This window comes from Oncorhynchus masou, chromosome 4 (assembly GCF_036934945.1).
Source record: "Oncorhynchus masou masou isolate Uvic2021 chromosome 4, UVic_Omas_1.1, whole genome shotgun sequence".
NCBI lineage: Eukaryota > Metazoa > Chordata > Actinopteri > Salmoniformes > Salmonidae > Oncorhynchus > Oncorhynchus masou.
This window is the reverse complement of record NC_088215.1, coordinates 8,937,208-8,963,383: the sequence shown is the minus strand read 5'-3', so window position 1 is coordinate 8,963,383 and position 26,176 is coordinate 8,937,208. Positions and strand designations below refer to the sequence as shown.

Below are 26,176 nucleotides of genomic sequence, written 5' to 3'. Positions count from 1 at the left end.
GACAATACAGTGGTATAGAGCAACACGGGTGGGACATGCATGTAGACTAAAAGGACTAACAGTTCTTAACAGTTCTTCTGGAGAAAGATCAACATATTTCCTTGTCTGGCAGAAGTCGGGACCACTCCTGGCTTATTGTGTTCCCTGCAGTCGAAAATACCCTCTCGCTAGGGGTGGAGGAGGCTTGAGCACAGAGTAGCTCTTCTCCCACCACCACCACTACATCACAGGATCTTCAGCCATGGGGATGGGAGGCAGGCCTTCGTAGAGCTCCACCTCTCGGTCAACACGCTCGATGAGGGACGAGGAGTCCTGTTGGATCGTCAACCTCAACTCCCTGTCCTCCTCTGAGAACAGCTCTCCCAAGGCACTCCTTGTTTTGTACAATGGAGGGACTGTCTCCTCCATTTCCTCTCCTTCAGACTCCTCCTCCTGTTGCTCTGTGTCTGTCTGCTCCGGCTCCTCTAACAGCCCTGGTGTTGCTCCTGTCACATTGGCCTCAACAGTTGCCTTCCTCAGCCTGTCCCAGGCGTCACTCACCAGCCTTCCTTTAAATCCGGGGTCCATTGCTGTGTCCTCATGCAGGAGGGCCTGAATGTCCTCATCCTGATAGCGCTCAGAGAGGTTCTCCTACACCTTCTCTTTGATGGTGGCCATAAACGTATCTTCATGCTTCACAGTGAAGTGCTCTTCCAGTTTTTGGAGGATGGGTTTGATTTGTCCACAGGTGGCATTCATTTCACATGACACACACAGTGTGGATGTGTAGAGGATTCTCATGAGCTGGACAAAGTCCTCAGCCTTATGGAAGTCCTCGTCCTCCATTGTTTTTTGCAGTCCTGAGTCCAAGGCTGCTGCTTGGATGGCTGAATGCTGCTCCATGAATCGCTCATTAGATAGAGTCCCATCTGGTCTTCACATCAAGGATGAGTGAGTGTTGAGGAAGAACTGAAACAAAAAAAACACAACATACATTTCATTACTGCACACTATATTGAATTATATTGTTCAATGTGGGAATTTCAAAATAATACTTTAATAGATTGAACTGGCTTTCTTACCAAGGATCTGCTGCTTTTCCTTCAAGACCGGTTTGGACATCGAGGATCTCTTGAACCACACGACCACTGCTCTGATTCGGGCTGCCCATTTATCAAATGGAAGTAATTTTGTAGATTTTCTGTGCTGCCAGATTCAATGTGTGTGCAAAGCATCCTTTTTTTAGGATGTGTAGCCTCTTTATGGCAACATCCATATTGCCAGCATTATCAACAGTCACAGCTACAATCTTGATCGGCTGTCTCAGAGCTCAGAACTCTTCCAGAATGTCTGAGATCTCCTCTGCCACTACTTCGCCAGTTTGCGATTTGTACACTGCCCCTGGTGTGGAGGACCACCTGTTTTACACTGCCCCTGGTGTGGAGGACCACCTGTTTTACACTGCCCCTGGTGTGGAGGACCACCTGTTTTACACTGCCCCTGGTGTGGAGGACCACCTGTTTTACACTGCCCCTGGTGTGGAGGACCACCTGTTTTACACTGCCCCTGGTGTGGAGGACCACCTGTTTTACACTGCCCCTGGTGTGGAGGACCACCTGTTTTACACTGCCCCTGGTGTGGAGGACCACCTGTTTTACACTGCCCCTGGTGTGGAGGACCACCTGTTTTACACTGCCCCTGGTGTGGAGGACCACCTGTTTTACACTGCCCCTGGTGTGGAGGACCACCTGTTTTACACTGCCCCTGGTGTGGAGGACCACCTGTTTTACACTGCCCCTGGTGTGGAGGACCACCTGTTTTAAACTGCCCCTGGTGTGGAGGACCACCTGTTTTAAACTGCCCCTGGTGTGGAGGACCACCTGTTTTAAACTGCCCCTGGTGTGGAGGACCACCTGTTTTAAACTGCCCCTGGTGTGGAGGACCACCTGTTTTAAACTGCCCCTGGCTTGTGTAGTGCACTGTAACAGTGAGATAGTGGTCCTGACAGTGGCTGGGCCACCCGTCTGACGTGATGGCCAGCTGATCATTTTCATGTGTTGAAGTATCAGTATTGAATTGTTGTTGTTGTTGTGTATTGTATTGTGGAGTGATGGGACGAACATACAACCCTTTTATACTACTATATCCTAAACATGAATACAACTCAATAGACTGACATTCTGTTACCTAAAGCCCTTGGACTCCACTGTTGCAAAGGGGTGTAAGGCCTTTCACTACGAACTTGGATTTGCAAGGTGGCACTCGTTCACCCTCTCCTCAGTCATCCTCGCACTAGCCGCCAGCGTGAAGGGGCTTTGGGCTTGTCTGGCTTGGACCAGCGGTATTACAGGGAGGAGTGGGTTGGTTCATTGTAGCTGCAACTTTCATAAACAAGTTGCAAAATCTTTAAAAATGGGTGATTGAATAAATCAGTCAGCTGGCTAATGGTTCCTTTTAATCATGAACCCATGTTCTCAATATAGTTAACTCTGTGTGGGCTCTATGCTGCTAGCATACATACCCAACGCAGATCGGGCAACGAGAAATGAACCATGAGCTAGGCAGTCAAACTGTGCTGTCCAAACACTTTAGATGTTTGGACAGATTGCTCGTGTTTCCGTCCTTACAAGCAAAAGTCTGGTTGCACTTGTGGCAACGAGCATTGTCAGCATCGACTCTGGCGAAGTGTAACCACACTTTTGAGCGTTTAGTTCTCTCCGCCATCATCACTAATTAAGAGCAGGGTCTTTGTGTGCGTATGCTGTAGCGTGTGAGAGAGACAGGCTCCGCGCCAGAGATCTCGCTCTTCTGGATTGGGAAGAGCTAAAAATGCATCAAAGACTAATGTCTTCATCTTATCGCAAATCAGAAACGGTTGGTGAGATAAAATGTGCAAGATAACATTTAGGTTAGCAATAATAAATAGGACATGTACCGAAATCAGAACCGACAACGTCGAAGCTTATCGATACTATGGTCTTTCATAATTTAGCCCCAGGGTCAGCTTAATACCGGGTTTCGGTACCCGTCCCTAGATGTGTGTGTGTGTGTGCCACTGCTGGTAGAGCGAGGCGGTGGAGTGGGGGAGGGCTGTCGTTGCAGCATCTCAACCATGTCCTGTGATAAGTGAAACAGATCAGGATAATTCTCACAGGTCCGAGTCAGTTGGTAGAAACCGACACACTTATTAATGCAGCTGACTCGCACATAGCAGGCCCAGAGTCAGTCTTTCCTCAACGCTGCCTCACAGAGCGGAGGGCTTCTCGAGGGGCTGTAACCAGTCTCTGGCAGACGCAGAACTGTGTCCGACCAAGTAAATTACACCCCGCAGGCGGATGCTGCTCGCTGACAGAGGCATTCACAAAGTGTGTGAAGGAACAATTCAGAAGCAAAAGATTTTGGAATGACTCCAGCCACAGGGGAGAAGGCAACTCTCTGCATAATGCATAAACAACTCACATCACAGAGAATGGAAATACTGTCTGCAATATGTAAAGAGTTCATGTTTCCCAGAACCTCAATTAAAAGACCTCCAGCCTAACCCAAAAGAACGCAAAAAATGGCTCCGTCTTGCATAAAAAAATTCTCATTAGCGCAGTAAGTGCACTTGAATTCCCATTCGCTCACTCGGTTAACATAGGAATGAATCAGCTGTACGTAGCCTACTACTGTTGAAATCCTAATGACAAAAGCCTGAAACAGGACGAAGGTGGACAGGATGCATTGAGAGAATAAATGGACAATCCCCAGGCTTAGGGCGTATAGGAGATGGTAAGGAGATTAGAACAAGACATCTGGAGATAGAGATCAGCTATAGCACCCCAGGTGAGAATGTTGCGACAGCTGAAACAGCCTAGATCTGGGATGGAGGAAGTGGGATGAAGGAATGGGGTCAAGACATGGCAGGATGAGGATGAGGGATGGGATGGCTGCCCCGTCATACTGATTTGTTCTTCTATACTGAGCCAGAGACAAACGGAGACGGAGCACAGCAACCTAGTTTAGAAATAGGGTCTTGGAGGAAAACAGATCCACCTGTCGTGAGTAAAGGAGAAAGGACAGGTAGTGAGGTTAACGCAATCTAGTCTGACTGGTCTTCAGGTTTCAAATGATATTTCCATTGGCCCGGGGAGATGTGCATTGGATCTGCAATAATCTGCTTGATTTCATAACAAAATGTTTGTGTGATCGTCTCCAATGTTTCTTCTCCTTGGCTGTAGGTTCAGAAGCTCAGAGGGACAATCAAGCGTGGCAGGCCGATTTGATTACGCTGCCCATAGGCCAGACCCGCTGCACAGTTGGTACACCTTTACACTGAGGCCAAACACCCGAGAGAGCGAGAAGTGACACGGAGAGGGGGGAAAGTAAGAAAGAGCGAGGTTAACCAGCCAGCTGATGACACACTACACAGTGGGGGAGAGAGAAACAGAGAAGGTGAAAAGGAGAGAGGATCCAGGGAGAAAGGACAGAGAGAGGAAAGATGGAGGGGGAATTGGAACCAGTTGACTAATATCAGCTCTGTCCAGCAGTTGCCAAGAGCAGTTTGTTATCCTCAAAATGAGCTGGTTACATACACAGTTACTGCATATATAGACTCCGCAGCCAATCCAACACCCAGTGTTGCCTTGGCCCAAGGGGAGTCGAGTGCCCTCAACCCTCGAGTGAAATCTAAACCCTCTACAAAAGTTCTTTATATTTCACAATATACAGGCCTAGACATGGCCTCTACCAAAAGATTCCACATATAATACTGTATAAATTCAAGCCTCATTTTGTGAGGTAGAGGGGTCGGAATTCTTGTCAGGTGGACATACAACACTCCTTCCGTGGCCTCCAATTGCTCTTAAACACTAGTAAAACCAAATGCATGCTTTTCAACCGTTTGCTGCCTGCACCCGCACAAGCCCGACTAGCATCACCACCCTGGACGGTTCCGACCAAGAATATGTGGACAACTATAAATACCTAGGTGTCTGGTTGGACTGTAAACTCTCCTTCCAGACTCATATTAAACATCTCCAATCCAAAATCGTCTTTCTATTTCGCAACAAAGCCGCCTTCACTCACGCCGCCAAACATACCCTAGTAAAACTGACTATCCTACCGATCCTCGACGATGTCATCTACAAAATAGCTTCCAATACTCTACTCAGCAAACTGGATGCAGTCTATCACAGTGCCATTGATTTTGTTACCAAATCACCTTATACCAACCACCACTGCAACCTGTATGCACTAGTCGTGTGGCCCTCGCAACATATTCGTCGCCAGACCCACTGGCTCCAGGTCATCTATAAGTCTATGCTAGGTAAAGCTCTGCCTTATCTCAGTTCACTGGTCACGATAACAACACCCAACCGTAGCACATGTTCCAGCAGGTATATCTCACTGATCATCCCCAACGCCAACACCTCATTTGGCCGCCTTTCCTTCCAGTTCTCTGCTGCCAGTGACTGGAACAAATTGTAAAAAAAAATTCCCTCACCAACTTTAAGCATTAACTATCAACGATCAGCTAACCGATCGCTGCAGCTGTACATAGTCCATCTGTAAATAGCCCACCCAATCTACCTACCTCATCCCCATACTGTTTTTATTTGATTTACTTTTCTGCTCTTTTGCACACGAGTATCTCTAGTTGCACATTATCATCTGCTCATTTATCACTCCAGTGTTAATCTGCTAAATTGTAATTATTCACTCCTATGGCCTATTTATTGCCTACCTCCTCATGCCTTCTGCACACACTGTATATAGAATTTCCTTTCTCTATGGTGTCATTGACTTGTTTGTGTTATTGGCTTGTTTATTGTTTACGCCATGTGTAACTCTGTGTTGTTGTCTGTGTGACACTGCTTTGTGTTGTTATCTCGGCCAGATCCCAGTTGTAAATGAGAACTTGGTGAATGGTGAAATAAATAAAAAAAAATGTTAAAAATAATCTAGTTTAAATTATATCGTCATAATTCTATAGGTTCTGAGGTTTCTACAGCAAAGCCTCTAATGCACTTTGTCAGTGTAGAATCATAGGGCTACAGTCGCTTCAGAAAGTATTCATACTACAGCCTGAATTCAAATTGGATTAAAAAAATAAAAATTAAACTCACCCTTCTTCACACAATACCCCGTGACGACAAAGTGAAAACATGTTTTTACATTTTTGCATGTCATTTTTCTACTTAATTCACGAGTGCCATGGAAATTGCATCAGTAATCTATAGTAGTCTGTAGCCACACAGCTGCTTGGCTGATGGCAAAACCCAGACATTTCCATGAAATATTAAGGGAGATTACCCTTAGATGGCCTCTCTCTATCTGCTAGAGTGTGCAAAGGTGGCCAGGCTGCAATCCAAAGAGGATATGACTAAAAAGAGGTGCACAGATGTACAGCTGCAACAGCAGGCGTTTTGTCCTAGCGGATTAGTCTAGCGCAACCCTCCACTTATAATGGGCATGCCAGGCTAGGCTTACGGCCACGCTAAAAATCACCTTTCTGACCATGCCCAGATGTGTAGCAAGCTGGCATGGGACACTGATGCTTCACCCGATGACACGGTGGTACTTTTTCCTAATCTAGTGGATTAGCGCATCCCCCTGTCGGTTGTGGCTCAGTTGGTAAGAGCGTGGCATTAGTAACCCAAAGGACGTGGGTTCAATTCCTGTAGGGATCACAAACCGAGTACATACATTGTTAGTGGATCTAGCCTAAGTCGCTTTGTATGGTGTATGGTAAATAGTGAGCTACGCTACTCTAATTAATCAAATCTGATCTGGACACCATTGGAGTCTGAGGGAGAGGAGGGAGGGAAGGGGTTGGTTGCTTTAATGAGAACACAGAGCCTCTCTTCACCTGAAACAACAAACAGTGTTCGTCTCTCGCCTACTTTGGGAACACAACTTCCCCCAAAGCGCAAACCTTCAAACTCATATATTCCTTAGGGGAAATGGTGGTTGTTTGCTTCAAGGAGGAGGACAAAGAGTCTTCTAATCTGGAACAACAAGTCTCTCGACATCCCCTCTCCTCCCATGGGGAACACTATCTCAAATCAGATGTTATTGGTTAAATACACATATTTAGCAGATACTATTGCGAGTGTACCGAAATGCTTGTGAAGCGAGAAGTTTGTGTAGCGAAATGCTTGTGAAACGCTCATGGGCTCCATGAACCCAGCGTGCTAATAGCAACAATAATATCAACTACACTTCCTGTTATTGCGGAGAAGGCAGGTAGGAGTGTATGCTGAAGGGAGGCTATAGGCCACTATTGTGTTTCTGTAGCTATTGTTGTTTTACTTCCTTCCAAAGCCCTTCCTCTAGAGAAATATTACACGAGTGAAAGCTGGACGGTATGCGTGCGACCCCATGCATATGCACGTGTCCAGATTACTGAAGCACACTAGTTAGCTGCTGCAGTAGCAGCCGATGGACACTTCCTTCCGAGAGACTCTGCTGACAGTGTCATGCGTCATCTAGCCTAGTTGAAGAGGAAGTTGTGTTTCCCATTGCTGGGCTGCTGGAGGTCGGTGTTTCTCAGCAATTCTCTGTCCTTATCAGTCACTTTCACAGGAGCCCTGAGCAATTATTTCCTGACTCACCCTCAATTTCTTTTTGTAATTTTGGAAAATGACAAAGTGCTAAATCACTCAAGTTAGCGGTCTGTTCTTTTTTGAATTAACGTTCAGCGTTTCCGCTATTTCTTAGGAGGGGCGCAAAGGCAAACTAATTGGAGTCATATTGTATAACACTATGCTACATAGACCTAATCATCGGCTCCTAATACATGGGTCCAGCACAGGAGGTTGGTGGCACCTTATATGGGAGGCTGGAGAAGGAATGGTATCAAATACATCAAACATGGTTTTTCATTTTAAAAAGTGTCTTTAATGCAACGTAGGCCTACTTTAATCCTGCTTCAAGTCAAAGCAGGATAGAACTATTTTAATACTTATGGAAAATAGACAGCTGCAAGGCAAGAACAGACTAAGGACTTCATGATGCTGTTAATATATTCCTTTGAGCCCAATGGCAACATTGCTAGAGGTGGAAACATTTTGCTTCAATCCTGTCCTTGCCTTGAGTGGGTGGTTGAGGCACAGCAAAGAAAGAGGCTGTATTTCTTCTAGAAGGAATGTGTTTAAAAAGGTAATTGACAGTCAAGAGGAATGCAGCGCTTCAGTTCTCTCCTTCCAAAAGATGGTAAGAGTGTGTTTCAGAAGACTGACAGTTTTCAAAGAGAGAAGAAGAAAAGGGGACAGGGAAGGAAAGCGAGACATGCAACATTCCTCAAAGCATAATATCAAATTAAATAAAAAGAGCATGAAAAGCCATGTTTGCCAACTTTCAAGTCTATTGAAAGACAAACTGCAAGGGGTGAACAAGACCAGTCATACCAAACAGAATCTGATGGCAACACAGCACGGTTTACAACACACCCACATATCAAATCATACGCACCCTGCAACAACATGTATATTCACGTGCGGCGCACACCCGCGGCTATGCTGCATGAAGGTGTGGCACAAAGTAGAACACGCTGCCTCACTACTAGGGAGACTCCGATAGGTGCAGTCAAGGCGTTAGGCCGAGGGCAGAGCAGGAACAGACCGCTTGCATGGCTTTGTGATCTCACTCGGGCATCAATAACAGCAGGGCAATGTTCTGTTCAGTAAGGCACGTCGTAGAAAAACTTTTTTCCTCTCCCTCGGTCTCTCAGCTCCATGGCAGAATATTTAAGAGTCACAGGAAATTGCTTTAAACCTGCAACAATCTCTCTGCTCCATTGAGAAATCTGTATAATTGCGGGAAATCGTCTTAAAAATGCTAAAATGTCTCTACGCCGCCCAGATGGGGGACCACCGTCTCAGCCCCCTTTTGATCCAGAAAATACCCTGAGTGTCTGCCAATTTGTCATTTCCCCATGGAGAGAGAATATATCAAAACTGCCTCTTCAAACGCATTCGCTTTAGAAATGGGCCATATCAGTCAGTGTACATCTACCAATCTCACATCAATAAAAGAAAAAGGACAGATAACAGGCTAGAGAACACGTGGCATAGTGAGCCAGTGCTCTTCGACTAGGCTTCAGGATTCAGGCCGACTTGCTAAAAAGAGATATCAAATCAAGAAAAGACAGGACAGAGACAAACAATTGACCATGACGACGCACGGTGAACCACTTCTATCTGCATTATTCAACCATTGCTCAACCCTTGTGCAACCATTTTGCCTGCCAAATAACCGTCTGCCTTGGATTCCCCAGCTTCTTATGTTGGTTCTCTCCTCCCCCTCCGCTACTGCCCCAGATTAACAGAACCCGTCCCATCTGACTCTAAAAGGCGTCCGCATGCTTCCCATTCGACAGTTCGGGCTTATATTATGACAACATTGTGTACATTTTGGTCTTCTGCAGGGTTTCTTTGGAGGGGGGTGGGGGCTGTTCGTGCACACACAAACATTTCTCGAGGCAAGCCGAAGATGGTAGTGAAGTCTTGGCCCCTTTGTCGGTGTTTGGTTGAATAATCTCTGTTGACCAACGAGAGATTAATCGTTCTCATGCAATTGTTTTTACTTGAGAAATACGGCACCAAACATCTTAGTTGGATGTAAAATTGCACGGCTAAGATCTCCTCGGGAAAAACGTCAAATGAATGACAGATCTCTTGCGTTAGATTAATCATGACTACTTTTTAGGAAGTGTATACTGCCTACAGCGTCTCATGATGGACAAACAGTACTATTGCAGCTTGTTTTTCAAGTGAAGGCGTTTTAAGGGTCGCGCGAGCAAAAACATTCGGTTCACCTAGCCGAACTGAAGCCTTAGGGCAGCTCATCCCAGCTCGGATGTTCCTTAGGCAGGGTCATCTACTGTACAAAGCCCCTCAGGCAGCCCAATTTCAGTTCAGTCCCCCTCCCCTCCTGCCCCCCCAGGTGTTGTGCTCCAGCAGCCTCCACTCACAGACTATTTATAGGCCCCTGTCCAGTGTTTGCCCACCACTCACTAGGGAGATTTGCCTCTCTTCCTTGCTTTAGTGGAGAAAGCTGATTTGAGACAGCAAATAGAACCTGAATGCATGGCTACAATAGCTTAACTCAAAATAGTTTATTGAATCACATTCAATTGAAGTGCAGTTGAATTGGATTGAACTGAAACAATGCTTTGATCGCATGTCTTCTAGAAATAGTTACAGGTCTTGAAGTTGGCCGACTTTGATTTCCCAATGGAAATTGAGTAACAACACCTATTAAGTAAAGCAAGACGAGGTGGTTAAAGGAAAACGATGAAAACATGTCCTCCTCCTAGCTCTGTGCAACACGGTCATGAAGAGGAAACACTAGTAAGTTAACAGAGAGTTATTCTGATGATAATAATCCACCATAACCCAGTTTAATGTAGTGATCATGTGCCTCCTGGCCTGTAGCCACTGTACTGTGGGGAGGCTGAATAAGCCAGTGTTTTTCCACTGCTCATCTGCCACTGAACCGTTTATTTAGTGAACCCTCAGTGACAGCCCTGCCTGACAGGCCTGTCCTCTAGCTCTGGAGGCTGAGCAAAGAGGCAGAGAGAGATAGGGGGGTGCCAAGAGAGGGAGAAAGATGGAGCGAAAGAGAGAACGAAGGAGAAGGACAGTGAGTGCGTTTACATGCACAGTAATATTTGGATATTAAACTGATTAAGATAGTAGGCAGGTTATGCAATAGTCGCGTAAACACCTTACTCTGCTTATCTTACATCGGCGTAAGGTCAACATCCATGTAAGCATAGACCGATTACAACACCTGGTTTTAAAATCGGCGTTCCAGCTGTGCATTTGATCTGTGCATGTACTAGCACCAGTCGAGAGAGACTCCCACTTTAGCGCGAGCGAGGTGAGTTTGGAACAGCTGAATGTATGCAAAGTAGTTCAGAATTAAATATGCTTCCCAAAAATAACATGGTTGCTGTGGTAGAATGTTTATTTTGATTGGAGATTTTCTGCATTTATCAGAGTGCCATCAGGTATCTTGATTTCAGATTTGTCCATGTAAATAGGATTATTAGGGAAATCGTCCATCTTGCAAAGCATGTAAAAACTATTAACCTGAATATCCACAATATATCACATTATTGCGTGCATGTAAACATACTCATTGAGAAACAGAGAGACAAGAGTGAAAGAGAGGCGGACAGACGACAGAGAGAGGCAGACAGACGACAGAGAGAGGCAGACAGACGACAGAGAGAGGCAGACAGACGACAGAGAGAGGCAGACAGACGACAGAGAGAGGCAGACAGACGACAGAGAGAGGCAGACAGACGACAGAGAGAGGCAGACAGACGACAGAGAGAGGCAGACAGACGACAGAGAGAGGCAGACAGACGACAGAGAGAGGCAGACGCTCCATCTATACTTCCAGTTTTTGCACTGCACACATCCTCATCAGATCTGGGTGAGTGAGTACAACTCTAGCATACTGTAGGAGCCAGAAGAGACACTCACTCACCAAAAGCCTGTACAGGTGCTGCATTTTTAAACAGAGGAAACAGACCAGCAACCAATTCAGCAATGGTAGTTCTGTTCAACATAACAGTTCCCATCGTTTGCTATTCAGATATTCAAAGGGTTGGTGCAGCGACATAGCTGTCAGTGGTTGTCACAATGGCCTGAGATGGTGTGGGGGTTTGAGTTGTCTACATACTATGGACTGGAAGTGATTTGTGTATCCTGGACTGTACAATTCTTGAGTGGTCTGCTTGGTACAGTACACAAATGATCAGTCAAGAAGACCAGTTGAAGACCATCACAGTATTATGACCGCTGGTGCTTGTTAGACATCGTACGCCACAGTGCAACACAACCACATATCATGTGGCACACGTTCAATATGAAGCCAAGGCTGTCCTAATATGGTTCACCAACCATTTCCTCAAGGTGGTCTTGGGGACCTAAAGTTGAAGTTGGAAGTTTACATACACCTTAGCCAAATACATTTAAACTCAGTTTCACAAATTCCTGACATTTAATCCTAGTAAAAATTCCCAGTCTTAGGTCAGTTAGGATGACCACTTTATTTTATGAATGTGAAAATGTCAGAATAATAGTTGAGAATGATTTATTTCAGCTTTTATTTCTGTCATCACATTCCCAGTGGGTCAGAAGTTTACATGCTACCAAATACTAATTGAGAGTATTTCCTTTAAATTGCTCAACTTGGGTCAAATGTTTTAGGTAGCTTTCCACAAGATTTTGTCCCATTCCTCCTGACAGAGCTGGTGTAACTGAGTCAGGTTTGTAGGCCTCCTTGCTCGCACACTTTTTCAGTTCTGCCCACAAATGTTCTATAGGAGGTGGTCAGGGGTTTGTGATGGCCACTCCAATACGTTGACTTTGTTGTCCTTAAGCCATTTTGACACAACTTTGGAAGTATGCTTGGTGCCATTGTCCACTTGTTGGAAAAATTACTTGTGTCATGCACAAAGTAGATGTCCTAACCAACTTGCCAAAACTATAGTTGAACAAGAAATTTGTGGAGTGGTTTAAAAACAAGTTTTAATGACTCCAACCTAAGTGTATGTAAACTTCCGACTTCAACTGTATGTAAATGTGATATTTTATTTTTTTAAATATACATTTGCAAACATTTCTAAAAAACATTTTTTTTCCTTTGTCATTATGGGATATTGTGTGTAGATTGATGAGAATAAACATTTTAGAATAACTGTATTCATTACCAACAGCTACTGCCTGGTATTTGTTAGACCTAGGCTATATCTCATACAACCATGTTGTCAAGTTCAAGTCAATCATGTGAAGGACAGGGTAGTCCTAACGTCATTACCCACCACTTCCTAGAGGTGGTCTTGGGGACCATTGCATAACCACTACAATACCTCCAATATCTAAGTGAAGTGTCAATGGAGGTCAAAAGTCTAGGGCAGAGTATCACTTACCTCCATCACCAGCTCAAAGGGATGCTTGTACACCCTGATGGGTGACTGATACTTCTGCACCATGGTGGGAACGACTGTGGTGCCAACGACCTAAGAGAAAACAATCTGATATTAGAGCTTAATAATAACCTTCATTACAGATTTGTCTTGGTGAGAGAAGACAAAATGGGCCAGACCACATTAGACTGGGAGTGTAAAACACAAAGAAAATAGTGCTTGAGGTGGTAAAATGCCAGTATCATTATGGATGGCCCCACTGGAGGCATCTGACATGTCATTAAGTAAGCCAGGTGTGTGTGTTTGTAGCAACTGGCGGGGAGCCCGGAGGACTTGGCAGCTTGTCTGCAGTGATAGCCTGCAGGAAGACACTCTGCTCTGCCGTGGGTGAGGAAGCGCATCTCATTGAACTGATCAATGAAGGCAACGTTTCGCACCATATATCACACATTCAGGAACTGAACTGTATAGCGAACAGAAATTAAGCTAGACATGGCCAAATACAGGAATGTCAGGTACTGCCAAGTGCCAACTAGTCACTACCACATGACGGATAAACTATTCAGGTAGACCTACAATGATGCGTATGTAAATGTTATGTGGAGCTAGCGGTAGAGCTGAATGCTTGGGAAGTCATTAATACGGCACTACAGCCTATGTAAACGCATGAACGGGTGGTTGGCCGCAGAGAATTGATGAAATACTTGGTAATGTAAAAGGTCAGCAGGGCATTCCAAGAACTTAGTGGTGGTAACCACAGTGCAGACATCGGCAAATACAGTAGGACTAGGATATAGTCCTGATAGAGCCAACAGATATTGACCCTGAAACCACTGCATGCTAATTTGGAGGTTGGGGGGGGTTCAAAATGTTAAAACGCGTTTTTTTTCTCCATATATAGACACACCCTGTGTGTTTAACCTGTTGATGCTCTGGGGGCGCTATTTCATTTTTGGATGAAAAACGTTCCCGTTTTAAACAAGATATTTTGTCACAAAAAGATGCTCGACTATGCATATAATTGATAGCTTTCGAAAGAAAACACTCTGACGTGTCCAGAACTACCAAGATATTTTCTGTGCGTGCCCTAGAACGTGAGCTTCAGGCAAAACCAAGATGAGACGGCATCCAGGAAATGAGCAGGATTTTTGAGGCTCTGTTTTCCATTGTCTCCTTATATGGCTGTGAATGCGAGAGGAATGAGCCTGCCCTTTCTGTCGTTTCCCCAAGGTGTCTGCAGCATTGTGACGTATTTGTAGGCAGATCATTGGAAGATTGACCATAAGAGACCACATTTACCAGGTGTCCGCCCGGTGTCCTGCGCCGAAATTGGTGCGCAAAAGGCAGCTGCCAGTATTTTTCCATGGGATACAGAGAGGAAAGCAAGCTTCCACGAACTGCATATCAATGAAGAGATATGTGAAAAAACACCTTGAGGATTGATTCCAAACAACGTTTGCCATGTTTCGGTCGATATTATGTAGTTAATTCAGAAAAAGTTTTACGTTGTAGGTGACTGAATTTTCGGTTCGTTTTGGTAGCCAGACGCAATGTAGAAAACGGAACGATTTCTCCTACACACAGACGCTTTCAGGAAAAACTGCGCATTTGGTATGTAACTGAGAGTCTCCTCATTGAAAACATCAGAAGCTCTTCAAAGGTAAATGATTTTATTTATTTGGTTCTGGTTTTTGTGAAAATGTTGCGTGCTAAATGCTACTCAAAATGCTATGCTAGCTTTGCATACTCTTACACAAATTAGTCAATTTCTATGGTTCAAAAGCATATTTTGAAAATCTGAGATGACAGTGTTGTTAAGAAAAGGCTAAGCTTGAGAGCAGACGCATTATTTTCATTTTATTTGCGATTTTCAGAAATCGTTAACGTTGCGTTATGCTAATGAGCCTGAGGCTTTAGTCACGATCCCGGATCCGGGATGGGGAGTTCCAAGAGGTTAAATAAAATCAACTATTGATGCATTGAGCTTGTCTGATGCCTTAAGCACACTGTTTGATGAAATAAGACAAATGACTCAAGAGGGAGCCAGAGATCAAGATAACAACAAACAAAAACTAAACCCGACCATTCTCCCACTCTACTGGCTTTCGCAGATTCTGCCATTACTCTCCTGAAGTTGCCTGTAATAGGTTGCCGACTCCACGTGTAACCTTTCTCATACGGAATGCCAATTTATCTTACCATTTCTACCCATCTGTGTGCCAGTTATAGTTTTCATGTGCCTATTTTCATTAAACTGTTAATATCAAAATCATTGTCATGTGGTTAATCAAAATGATATCGAAATCTAAATGAAAAATGATACAATCCTAAAAAGTAACTTCTATTGCCATTACCAACTATGTAAAAATTGCCTATAAAGCCAACAAATAAAAACATTGTAGCCTGCAGGTAGAAAATATCCTGATAATAAATATACTATAAATCACGTCTGCAATGAACTTGAAACTAGGGATGCACAATAGAAAAAAAATTGGTAAACATATCGGAATCAGCTGATATTACCTAAAATAGCCACATTGGTATCGGCCTGATGTGTAGTTTAACGCTGATGTTAAAAACCGATGTCAAAGCTACCGTGCACACCTATATAGGTACAGCAGTCACCAAGTTGGGCAGTCGTTTGAAAGAGTAAGAACATTTCAGCAAGAACTCAAAAGGCGAAATCCATTAAAGTCAAGATAATGAAATCCTGGTTGAGAATGAAATGACTGAACACATGAACGAAACAGCACAGAAAGTAAGTGAAAGAAATAGCTTTTGATGATGTTTTACTGGTAATGGGGGAATATGTAAATGACAACAAAATATATTTTTGGTTAGTGTGGTGTGTGTAACCATTATTTAACTAGGCAAGTCAGTTAAGAACAAATTCTTATTTACAATGACAGCCCGGACGACACTGGGCCAATTGTGCACCGCCCTATGGGACTTCCAATTCCGGCCGGATGCGATAAAGCCTGGATTCAAACCAGGGACTGTTGTTAAGCCTCTTGCGCTGAGATGCAGTGTCTTAGACCGCGGTGTCCATGTGTATTAACTATTTAACTTTACTAGAATGCTTAAAAAAGGCAGCTAAAATTGTAAATATCGGTATCATTTCTTTTGGCAAGGAAAATATCGGATATCGGCCAAAAATGTCATATAGGTGCATCACTACTTGAAACGTATCAACTATTAAACTTATTCTGGGCCTTCAGAGTTTCCTGTGCCAATGAACTCAGGACAGACACAGCTGTAGGCTATTTGCGCAACGGATAAGAAGTCATTAAGTAGGCCTATTTCATGACGCTTCCACTGGGTTAGAGCATGACATTTTCCCCCTTTCACGCCAAGTGGTTGTCGAAAGGGAGAAAGCTGGAAAGATTTAAAAAAAATACTTTTAGCAACTATTGTCACTCAATTAATGTAAAAACAGACTATTTGCTTGCTGTCTGATGTGAAGAAAACATGACTGAGAAGCTCCACAGCTCATTAGCGGTGATGCGTTAAGCCAATCAGAAATACGATCAGATCCCCAAACGGGCACAATTACAGTTGTAGTCAGAAGTTTACATACACCTTAGCCAAATACATTTAAACTCAGTTTTTCACAATGCCTGACATTTAATCCTAGAAAAAATTCCCAGTCTTAGGTCAGTTAGGATCACCACTTTATTTTAAGAATGTGAAATGTCAGAATAGAATAGAGATAATTATTTATTTCAGCTTGTAATTCTTTCATCACATTTCCAGTGGGTCAGAAGTTTACATGCTACCAAATACTAATTGAGTGTAAACGTTACGGGTAGCCTTCCACAAGCTTCCCACAATGAGACAGAGCTGGTGTAATTGAGTCAGGTTTGTAGGCTTCCTTGCTCGCCTTTTCAGTTCTGCCCACAATTTTTTTATGGGATTGATGTCAGGGCTTTGTGACAGAACACGTCTCCTTCCTGAGCGGTATGACGGCTGCGTGGTCCAATGGTGTTAATACTTGTATACTATTGTTTGTACAGTTGAACGTGGTACCTTCAGGCGTTTGGAAATTGCTCCCAAGGATGAACCAGACTTGTGGGAGGCTACAAATCTTTTTCTGAGGTCTTGGCTGATTTCTTTTGATTTTCCCATGATGTCAAGCAAAGAGACACTGAGTTTGAAGGTAGGCATTGAAATACATCCATAGGTACACCTCCAAATGACTCAAATTATGTCAATTTGCCTCAGAAGCTTCTAAAGCCATGACATAATTTTCTGGAATTTTCCAAGCTGTTTAAAGGCACAGTCAACTTAGTGTATGTAAACTTCTGACCCACTGGAATTATGTGTGATACAGTGAATTATAAGTGAAATAATCTGTCTGTAAATAATTGTTGGAAAAGTAACCTGTGTCATGCAAAGTAGATGTCCTAACCGACTTGCCAAAACTATAGTTTGTTAACAAGAAAATTTGTGGAGTGGTTAAAAAACAAGTTTTAATGACTCCAACCTAAGTGTATGTAAACTTCCGACTTCAACTGTATATGCCTACATTTGCATGCAGGCCATGTAGCCTATAGGCCTAGTTCTATGCGGAATCAGGTGCACGTCCTTACTCAACATTGACAGGAGCGCTCCAACTAAATTGATAAAACTCATAAATGGAATGAAATAAACCAAAACTTGTTTCTCACAAGTGTACCACAGGTTATGCACTCTGCAAACAACATGTTCACTCAGACAATGAGAATAGTCAAAGACTGGAATAATAATACATTGAACGCATTAACAGAAATGACTGGAACCAAACAAACATTGTAGATTAGGAATTAACAGTAAAATGTACTACTAGTGAGCTACTGATTGTAATGGGGAATTGATAGACAATAACAATCAAACAATGAAGTTATGAAACAATGAATGTGCATAAATTGTCAGGAGACCACATTCTGGAGAAAGACGTGTATTCTTGAGGCACTGCATGGTCAAGCCAACGTCTGCATTGGCCGTGCAGCATTTACAGTGATACGGCATCAGCAGAAATCAGGACATTCATACTTCTTGTGCTGCACGGAGCAGAAGGACGTGAGTTTGTGTTTATTAAGGGAAGGCCCGCCCTAACATAACCGAGCCCTAATCTAGTATAATTCACTCATTTTTGAGTCACGTGTCTGACAACTGATAATCGGATAAATTGACGCGCTATACCAAAATAAACTAATGGTGGGACTCAATCGCAACACATTTTCAAAATATCATACTATAACCCTAACCTTTTACGCATACTATTTAGTACGCTAGTATGGATATTTGGACACAGATGTTATTTTGTACGGGTTATGGGTCTTTGGTCATGGAGAAATGTAGGCCCTATAGTCTAAAAAAAAGGGCCTAAAATTGCCACTTTCATTAGGATTTTCTCAAATGGATTGTGATACAAATATCAAAAGCATGTCAAACATACTTCCTCCCAAAGTTTGTGAGAATTGCCAGACCAATCTGGATACGTTAAATATTTCCGGACTGTCCTGGCGTGGAATCGCCCTGTTGTCTAACAGCTATTGGGTAAACCAGGGATGTGTTTATTAGGGCCACAACGAGCGCTTCTTATTGGACAGGTTCAGATTGTACTACCTCCCTGTTTCAGACCATTTTCTTACGCATTGTGCCTACTAAACACAACCCAGAACTCAAAACAAAAATCACATTGTGAAATGTAAGTGTTGCTGTAAACCTGTACCAACAAGGACATGTAAAGACAGGCAGAGTACCTGCCCAGTCTTATCACATGGCATACCTTACTTGTTCAGTGTTGTTGATTTATTTAGCGTGCAGATACATGTTATTGAGCAGTAAGTGTTGCTTGACGTTTTCAGCAGCCGTGCCGCAAGGAAGGGACCTTGTGTGATAGGGGTGTTAACACTTGCTACACAGCACTACTTCTGGTAGGTCTGATCCAACCAGGGCGTTAGGGTCGGCTTGAGCCTCCAACGTTTAAAGAAAGTATAAGCCGCACGTAACGCACTGGACCAGAGCTATACTTCTGAGGGATATGGGGCTTTTCAACTACAACATCACACTAGCCTGGGTGTCAGTCCGTGTTTTCAATTTTTTTTTATTAGACATGACAATTTCATAGGAGTTGGCAAGAGAGCAGAAGACTGGCAACAAGGCTACATCTATTCTACTGTTTGTAAAAGCTCATCATATTCTACTAGCGAAACTAGGCTATGCCTTTACATTTAGCCAACTATAGGGGTTATTTAGGCTACTTAAAAAAAAAGTTGAACAATTGTTACCGTCATGTTTCAAAAGAGATGATACTTCCCTGTTGAACAAAAGATGTAAGTCAAGGAGAAAAGAACAGGTGACATTTGAAAAAGCAAACCACAACACAGGTTCTTTGTTCACTGTTGTCCATTATACCATAGCGATGTCCAGAAGCACTGTAATACAGTACAAACAAGCTGTGCCAGTGCCACTCAAACACATAGCGGAGCCCTTCAGAAATTCAGAACACGCACTCAGTGATGCTGTGAGTGACAGTCTCGCTCTCTCTCTCTCTCACACATGCTATATACTGTAGCTACAACATATAGAAGCCTATAACATGTGAAGTCGTTAAAGGCATAGTTCGGGTTATTTAGTCTACATTAGCAGGTCATCACAGTACACAATCACTGCAGGCATGTGGCTTGCAGGTTATACGAAATCACACATGCATAACTGAACAACTATAAATGATACTCACAGGTGAATTAACGGAATATCTTTAGCAATTATCTGCTTCTTTCGATATATTTGGCTCGTATTGTTTAGTCTGGGCAGGGCACTCAAGTACCGTTATACTGTTAATCCATAGTCTTATTCGGTTCCTTTTTCGCCGGTCGGTTACGAACCAGTGCTGAATGTCAGCTAGCGGTTATGCTAGCCAGTTAGCCATCGACCTGATAACGACAACAGCAGCATTTTAAAAACGCATAGATAGCTAACACAGTGAAAAGATTCCAGATGCCGCTAGCGAGCTAAAAAAACAGCCAGCTGGAGGTTTGAGCCGTGAGGACCGGAGAATGACTGTGTTTGAAAGCTGGAGTTTTCGCATTGACAGTTACGCCCCTCCCATTTGGTACGGACGGAGCTCAGCAGTGCCGCGGTGCGGTCCGCTCATACAAAACAATTCCACTGCTTCTCCATCCTTTTCATATGCGGTTACAAGAAAAAAAAATATTTTAAATGTAATCACTGAATATAAATCAGTTTCTAAATATTATGTTGACCTACCAGGGAAATAATAGTTGAGTGATGGGACAGAATATTAGAGACGGGAGCTGCCATATGGTGCTTGAAAATGACATTTATGCTACCAGCTCAGCGGTCACAAGATTAATGTAAAATGTCCTTTATACCGTGATGAGACAAGAGGATAAAGCTACGTCAGCTTCACTGCTCAGGGAACTGGGCACATGCAAAATTGAAAAAAAGTTCATGACCATGCATCAATTCATGATATTGGAAATAGGACCATGTGACATTTGTTAATTGAGCTCTTTCCTCATACTTCCGTTTGCAAAATGAGTGTAATTTACTCTGTGCGGATCCCTTAAAATCCATAATACATTCATAAGATATTTGCCTAATTCTGCACTCAAATATAATCTAAATCCCTGAATCTTGCATAATTTATAAGAGGGCTTTATCCATTTAAAATACAGCATGACATGGCATGCACTTCACAACTCATATGAGCACAACTCAGTCTCTAGAATCCATTTACTGGATTTCAGCTTAGTTCTGATAAAGTCCATGTGCACGTGCCAGTCTTTCAAAAAAAAAAAGTGTGGTATAAGTGAGTTGGCAGAATAGTTCATCATAAGCATGAGTTGAAGGGTCCCCCAAAATGATTACGTTATGCTTACTGTATACGATACAATTGCATAAGGAATATGTTCAGTCAGCTGCATTGAGTCAACATTGGGAATTCAATCACCAGTGTACTGTACAGCAAAATGAGGGATACAAAGGATGAACCATTTGATAAGATAGTTTCAGGATTTCCACCAGACCTGAAAATGCATGATTTAAATTTTAAAAAATATATTAGTAAACTGTTAATGACATTTTCAATACTAACCCCATTAGCCATGTAATAAGATCTGCTTCCACCGTTGCAATGCCTTTATCAACATTCCCTTTGATCAATTTAGGACATTATGTCACAACGTGAACTGTTGCGTGTTACATGTGTAGTCTCACAACTACCCACTTCCCCTAGGGCAGGGCTTCCTGTTGAATAACCATTCGAGAAGACCAAATGCCAGCAGGGATAATGGAGGTATGAATCATTTGCGTTCAGCCTCAATATGGAAACATTTCACATGGACTCATGCAGAGTTTGGATATTCAATAAGTAGAACAACTTTGAGATAATCCTCTAAGATCCACAGGGCAATGTCAGTCTATCCTCTCCATTCTGAGTACATAGGGATTTTTAGGTCATATTTCATAACAGTGCCATCAATAACAAGGCTTTCTGGGCATAAGCAGCAGCCTTGGGACGAAGCTTATTCTTCGGGCCATGGAATTACACACTAAGTATGCAAGACATTTGGCACAGATGGCTAGTGCTGATTGCCTCCATGCTATCACATTTCAAAGGCAAACTAGTAACATTCAGCCCCAAACCAAAGTCTACCATCAAACCCACCAAGGTTAAAACTACAGTAGGTGGTGCAAAATGTCTTCATTTAGTTTAATGTTTGCTGTATTAAAAAGGAATAGATTGACATGGATACAAGTTTGTTTACTAGTTTTATTGATGAATCATAGACAAATGTAAGGCAAAATTAGTTGACATCGTGCCACATTAGTTTACGCCACTAAGAGAACAGTATATTCCAGAAATACATTCATACAAATGTGATATGGGCATTACAGAGCCCCCTGCAAGAGCATTGCAATAACATTCTCATGCTTATAGCTTGCTACCTTCTCCTTGAGGAAGTGGATATCATACTTCACCATTTGACAAATGGTTCTCCTGACAATACACCAATATAGATTACATTTAATCTATTTCTATGAATATACATCAGTCAAAACATCCAACGGTTAGTTTGATTCTGCTCCTTCACTCCATCAGGACAAGCGTTGGAACCAGGAAGTGGTACGAAACCTAACACAGGAGAGGAAGTGCATCAACTGATGAGTCAGAACCCACTGGGCCGAAGAGGAGCAGAGGGGCATCACCTCCTGGGGGTTCAAACAGATGGCTTTGGAAACTTTTCTCCAACAATTCTGAAAAGAGATGCTTTTTAATGAGTTCTATCGCAGACGGTCATAAACAAAAAGCTCCCGGCTGCTATCTAATCAACGCCACGTCGACATTAGCAGGCTTAACTGACAAAAATATGATTATTTGTCTCAATTGGGTAGCCATTGTTTAGCAAACTGTGCTGCAGCAGACTTTCCCTTGATTAATGCATAGAGAATTAAACTCTAATTTGTTTGGCCCCCCGACCATCATTTTTCATTTGTCAATATATAACGCCTACAGAGTAACATTTAAACCAAAAAATCCTAAATACATTTTATGGGGCCCCCCTTTGTTGTGTATAAACCATTATTTCACCAGTTATATTGACAAAAAGAACAGCCCCATTTGAAAGCCATAAAAATAAATTACACTTCATTTTTTTTTTAGTAGCTCTCATGCCCCCTACTTTGTACCATGGCATTGTTAAATACTCGTTACGGATTGGCTTGAAGGGCATTCTAGAGCGTGCATTATTTCCCTATAACGCACAATACATCAGCACAGTAGAATTCAGTGGCTATAGTTTATTCTTCCATGTTCTCTGTTTGAACTACTTTTGAAAGTAAGACACATTTAAAACATTTTCATAATAGCAAAATAGGACTGCTGGGTTGGTCAGAGATACTTTCGAGGATAAGGGGAAATTCCATTGGAATCGTATTAACGGCCATTGTGTAAGTTGCCCATGTGTCGTCAATGGGCCGTGAGGTGCTTTCTGGGACAAGGAAAGCTCTCCTTCAAGGAGTGAAGGGGAGTCAATGTGGACGAAAACATTAGCATGAATTTCGTCAACAAGTACAACATTACACATTTTTCTCTCGAGATCATTAACTTGTTCTCAGTGACATTAAGTACCGTTGAGAAAAATTGGTAGGTTTCTCAACTAAAATACCCTGACTTTGAGAAGGGATTGCATGACAATTATTTTATTTATTTAACCAGGTAAGCTAGTTGAGAACAAGTTCTCATTTGCAACTGCGACCTGGCCAAGATAAAGCATAGCAGTTCAACACATACAGAGTTACACATGGAATGAACAGTCAATAACACAGTAGGAAAAAAGTATATACAGTGAGTGCAAATAAGGGAGTTAAGGCAATAAATAGGCCGTGGTGGCAAAGTAATTACAATATGGCAATTAAACACTGGAATGGTAGATGAGCAAAAGATGGATGTGCAAGTAGAGATACTGTGGTGCAAAAGGAGCAAAATAAATAAATACAGTATGGGAATGAGGTAGATAGATGGGCTGTATACAGATGGGCTATGAACAGGTGCAGTGATCTGTGAGCTGGTTCTTAAAGCTAGTGAGGGAGATGAGAATCTCCAGCTTCAGTGATTTTTGCAGTTCGTTCCAGCCAGTGGCAGCAGAGAACGAAGGAAAGGCGACCAAAGGAGGAATTGGCTTTGGGGGTGACCAGTGAGATATACCTACTGGAGCGTGTGCTACAAGTGGGTGCTGCTATGGTTACCAGTAGGCTGAGATAAGGCGGGGCTTTACCTAGCAGAGACTTGTAGATAACCTGTAGCCAGTGGGTTTGGCGACGAGTATGAAGCGAGGGCCAGCCAACGAGAGCGTACAGGTCGTAGTGGTGGGTAGTATATGGGGCTTTGGTGACAAAACGGATGGAGATGCTTAATTTGAGTCTGGAAGGAGAATTTACAGTCTAGCCAGACACCTAGGCATTTGTAGTTATCCACGTAAGTCAGAGCCGCCCAGAGAAGTGATGCTGGATGGGCGAGCAGTGATCGGTTGAATAGCATGCATTTAGTTTTATTTGCTTTAAGAACAGTTGGAGGCCACAGGAGAGTTGTATGGCAATTAGCATAACCGCGGGATGCTGCATGACAATGTGAACACGATTGGGTGACAATCTGCTGACGGAGGCGTTATAAGGAGTCCCATCTCTGGTTTGGTTAGCTAAATAAGTCTGTTTGGTTATTAAGGTAACTACTGTAGCTATCAATTAAACTTGCTAGCTACTTCAGTGGATTTGGAACACATTTCTCCTGGTAAATGTGCCATATTATAGCCATGGTACAAAACGGATAACCAACGCGGGGGTTCTGTGTGTTCGCTGGAAAATCATGCAACTCCCTGGGAGGTAAGTTCCACTCCGCTATCGCGTCGCCTTCCACAGAACACATAGCCCCTTGATTATCCCTTATGGAATTGACAAATCTTCATACAAGATGTTGAAAATGGTGGGCGTAGCCTACGAAGCATGACACATGCAATGAAGAAATAGACTAGGAGTTGCACAATAAACCAACCTCATTTAACCACCATAAAATATAAGGAAGGGATAAATCTGTTTTCTAAAGACATGTGTGTGCAGTATCATACAAGAGCATCAAACTGCTGTATACATGCTCACACCTGCAACTGCCAGGGAAGGCTTCACAGAACCCCCTCTGTTATAGTCTAGGTCCAACAAGGCACGCTGGAGCATACGACCACACTGCAGCACCTGCCCAAGACCAGATTATCAAAAGCATGCACATTCAAAAGCAAAGGTGAGGGATCCATGATCTTGGTACCACAAATATGTTTGCACCTTTGTCAGCATGCATCTCTTGACTTCAAGGACACCGGACTCGTTGAGATATGCTGAACCACTACAAGATGGGGAAAGGTAGGAGATCAGTGTTTTAGTAGAGCAGTTTATTGTTGAGATGATAAACATTGGTTTCATATATTAGACAGAATATTCTGTCCCTTATGTGTATTGATCTTATCCGAGCATGCACTCCCTCTACTGGACAACAGGTATCATTACCAGCAACAGGGAAATCTTTGTGGCAGTAGACTACTAGCTAAACCTAGACTATTTTCTATAGTACCCCATTGCCACTGAAGTTAGATAGCTGGCTAGTGAAAACGAATCTAGTTGAATAGTAAATACATTACAGATTTTTAGATAAACACAAAACAACTGAGGGAAGGGACCATTTATGTTTTCTAAAAGACAAAAACTGTGTGCGCATTTTCATACGAGCGTCAAACTGCTGTATACATGCTCACAACTGCCAGGCTTCACAAAACCCACTGCTTTAGTATACGGTTAACCGCCAAAATAAAGGAAACACTTGAGCATATAAAAGGATACAACGTGTATTGAACGCTTGCACACGTGTGGTTTCTGAATTCGTCAAGCAATTAACATCCAATAATGCTTTGGGTCATGTATAAAAATGCCGAGTCGCCTATTATTTTCACTACCATGACTAGAAGAGACTGGCATCTTTGAAAGAGGGGTCTCAAAGGAGTATAGGTGGTTTAAAGTGTGTACGTCAGTCACCAGATTTTAACACGCTGCAGCCTACGGCCATTGATGGCTACACTACATCACCTGTCCAAAACCAGATTTAACTACCGCTACACCGTGATTGCCAAATGGCACCCTATTTCCTAAGTGCCCTGGTCAAAATAGGGAATAGGGTGACATTTGGAACGGATACACGTGTTATAAATACAGTTACCAGAAACAAGTACCCCCTTTTTTTCTTTACAAATTGGACCCCGTCACTTGCTTGGACGTTTAACAAACCTAGCTAGCTAACGTTAGCTTTTGGCCGGCAGGTTTGCAAGAACACATTTCTTACCATTCGTTTCGGTCATTTCCATCCATGCGAATCATCTCCTTTAGTCAATACATAGCAACATGCAAGGTTTTAACAAAAGTTTAAAAAAGGAGCTCCACGTTGCTCGTTTGCCGCCTCAGACGAGGACAAAAATACTTATTCTTTTGGATTGCTTTGGCGGAGCGCATCCAATTTAAGCTGCATACACTGCCACCTACTGTACTGGAGAGAGACAAATTCACGACCTACCTATACTGAACAAAAATATATAAACCCAACATGTACAGTGTTGGTCCCATTTCATGAACTGAAATAAAATATATAAAAAATGTTCCAAAAGCTTATTTCGCTCAAACTGTGTGCACTAATTTGTTTACATCACTGTAAATGAGCATTTATCC

The 26,176-nt window shown here is 42.9% G+C and overlaps 1 protein-coding gene and 1 long non-coding RNA gene across 6 annotated transcripts in view; both read right to left on the bottom strand.

Moving 5' to 3' along the window:
• The window catches only part of LOC135522832 (SEC14-like protein 1), a 49,700-nt gene extending 28,634 nt beyond the window's left edge, over positions 1-21,066 (bottom strand). For 3 of the 5 annotated variants that reach the window (XM_064949468.1, XM_064949484.1, XM_064949491.1), the window contains exons 1-2: positions 21,009-21,066; positions 12,908-12,997 (exon numbers count right to left, since the gene is read on the bottom strand). In XM_064949468.1, the coding sequence (XP_064805540.1) occupies positions 12,908-12,997; positions 21,009-21,020 (102 nt within the window). In that variant the 5' untranslated portion in view covers positions 21,021-21,066. Of the gene's footprint in view, positions 1-12,907; positions 12,998-19,176; positions 19,202-19,628; positions 19,965-21,008 lie in introns of those variants that run through there. The other 2 variants (XM_064949477.1, XM_064949461.1) reach the window with 2 other exon arrangements.
• Positions 21,067-21,672: 606 nt separating this feature from the next.
• On the bottom strand, positions 21,673-25,942 carry LOC135522826 (uncharacterized). Its single transcript, XR_010452725.1, has 3 exons — positions 25,797-25,942; positions 24,749-24,809; positions 21,673-22,171 (listed from the first exon to the last, which is right to left on the bottom strand). It is a non-coding gene; the product is annotated as an uncharacterized LOC135522826 (long non-coding RNA).
• Between the last annotated feature and the right edge of the window lie 234 nt (positions 25,943-26,176).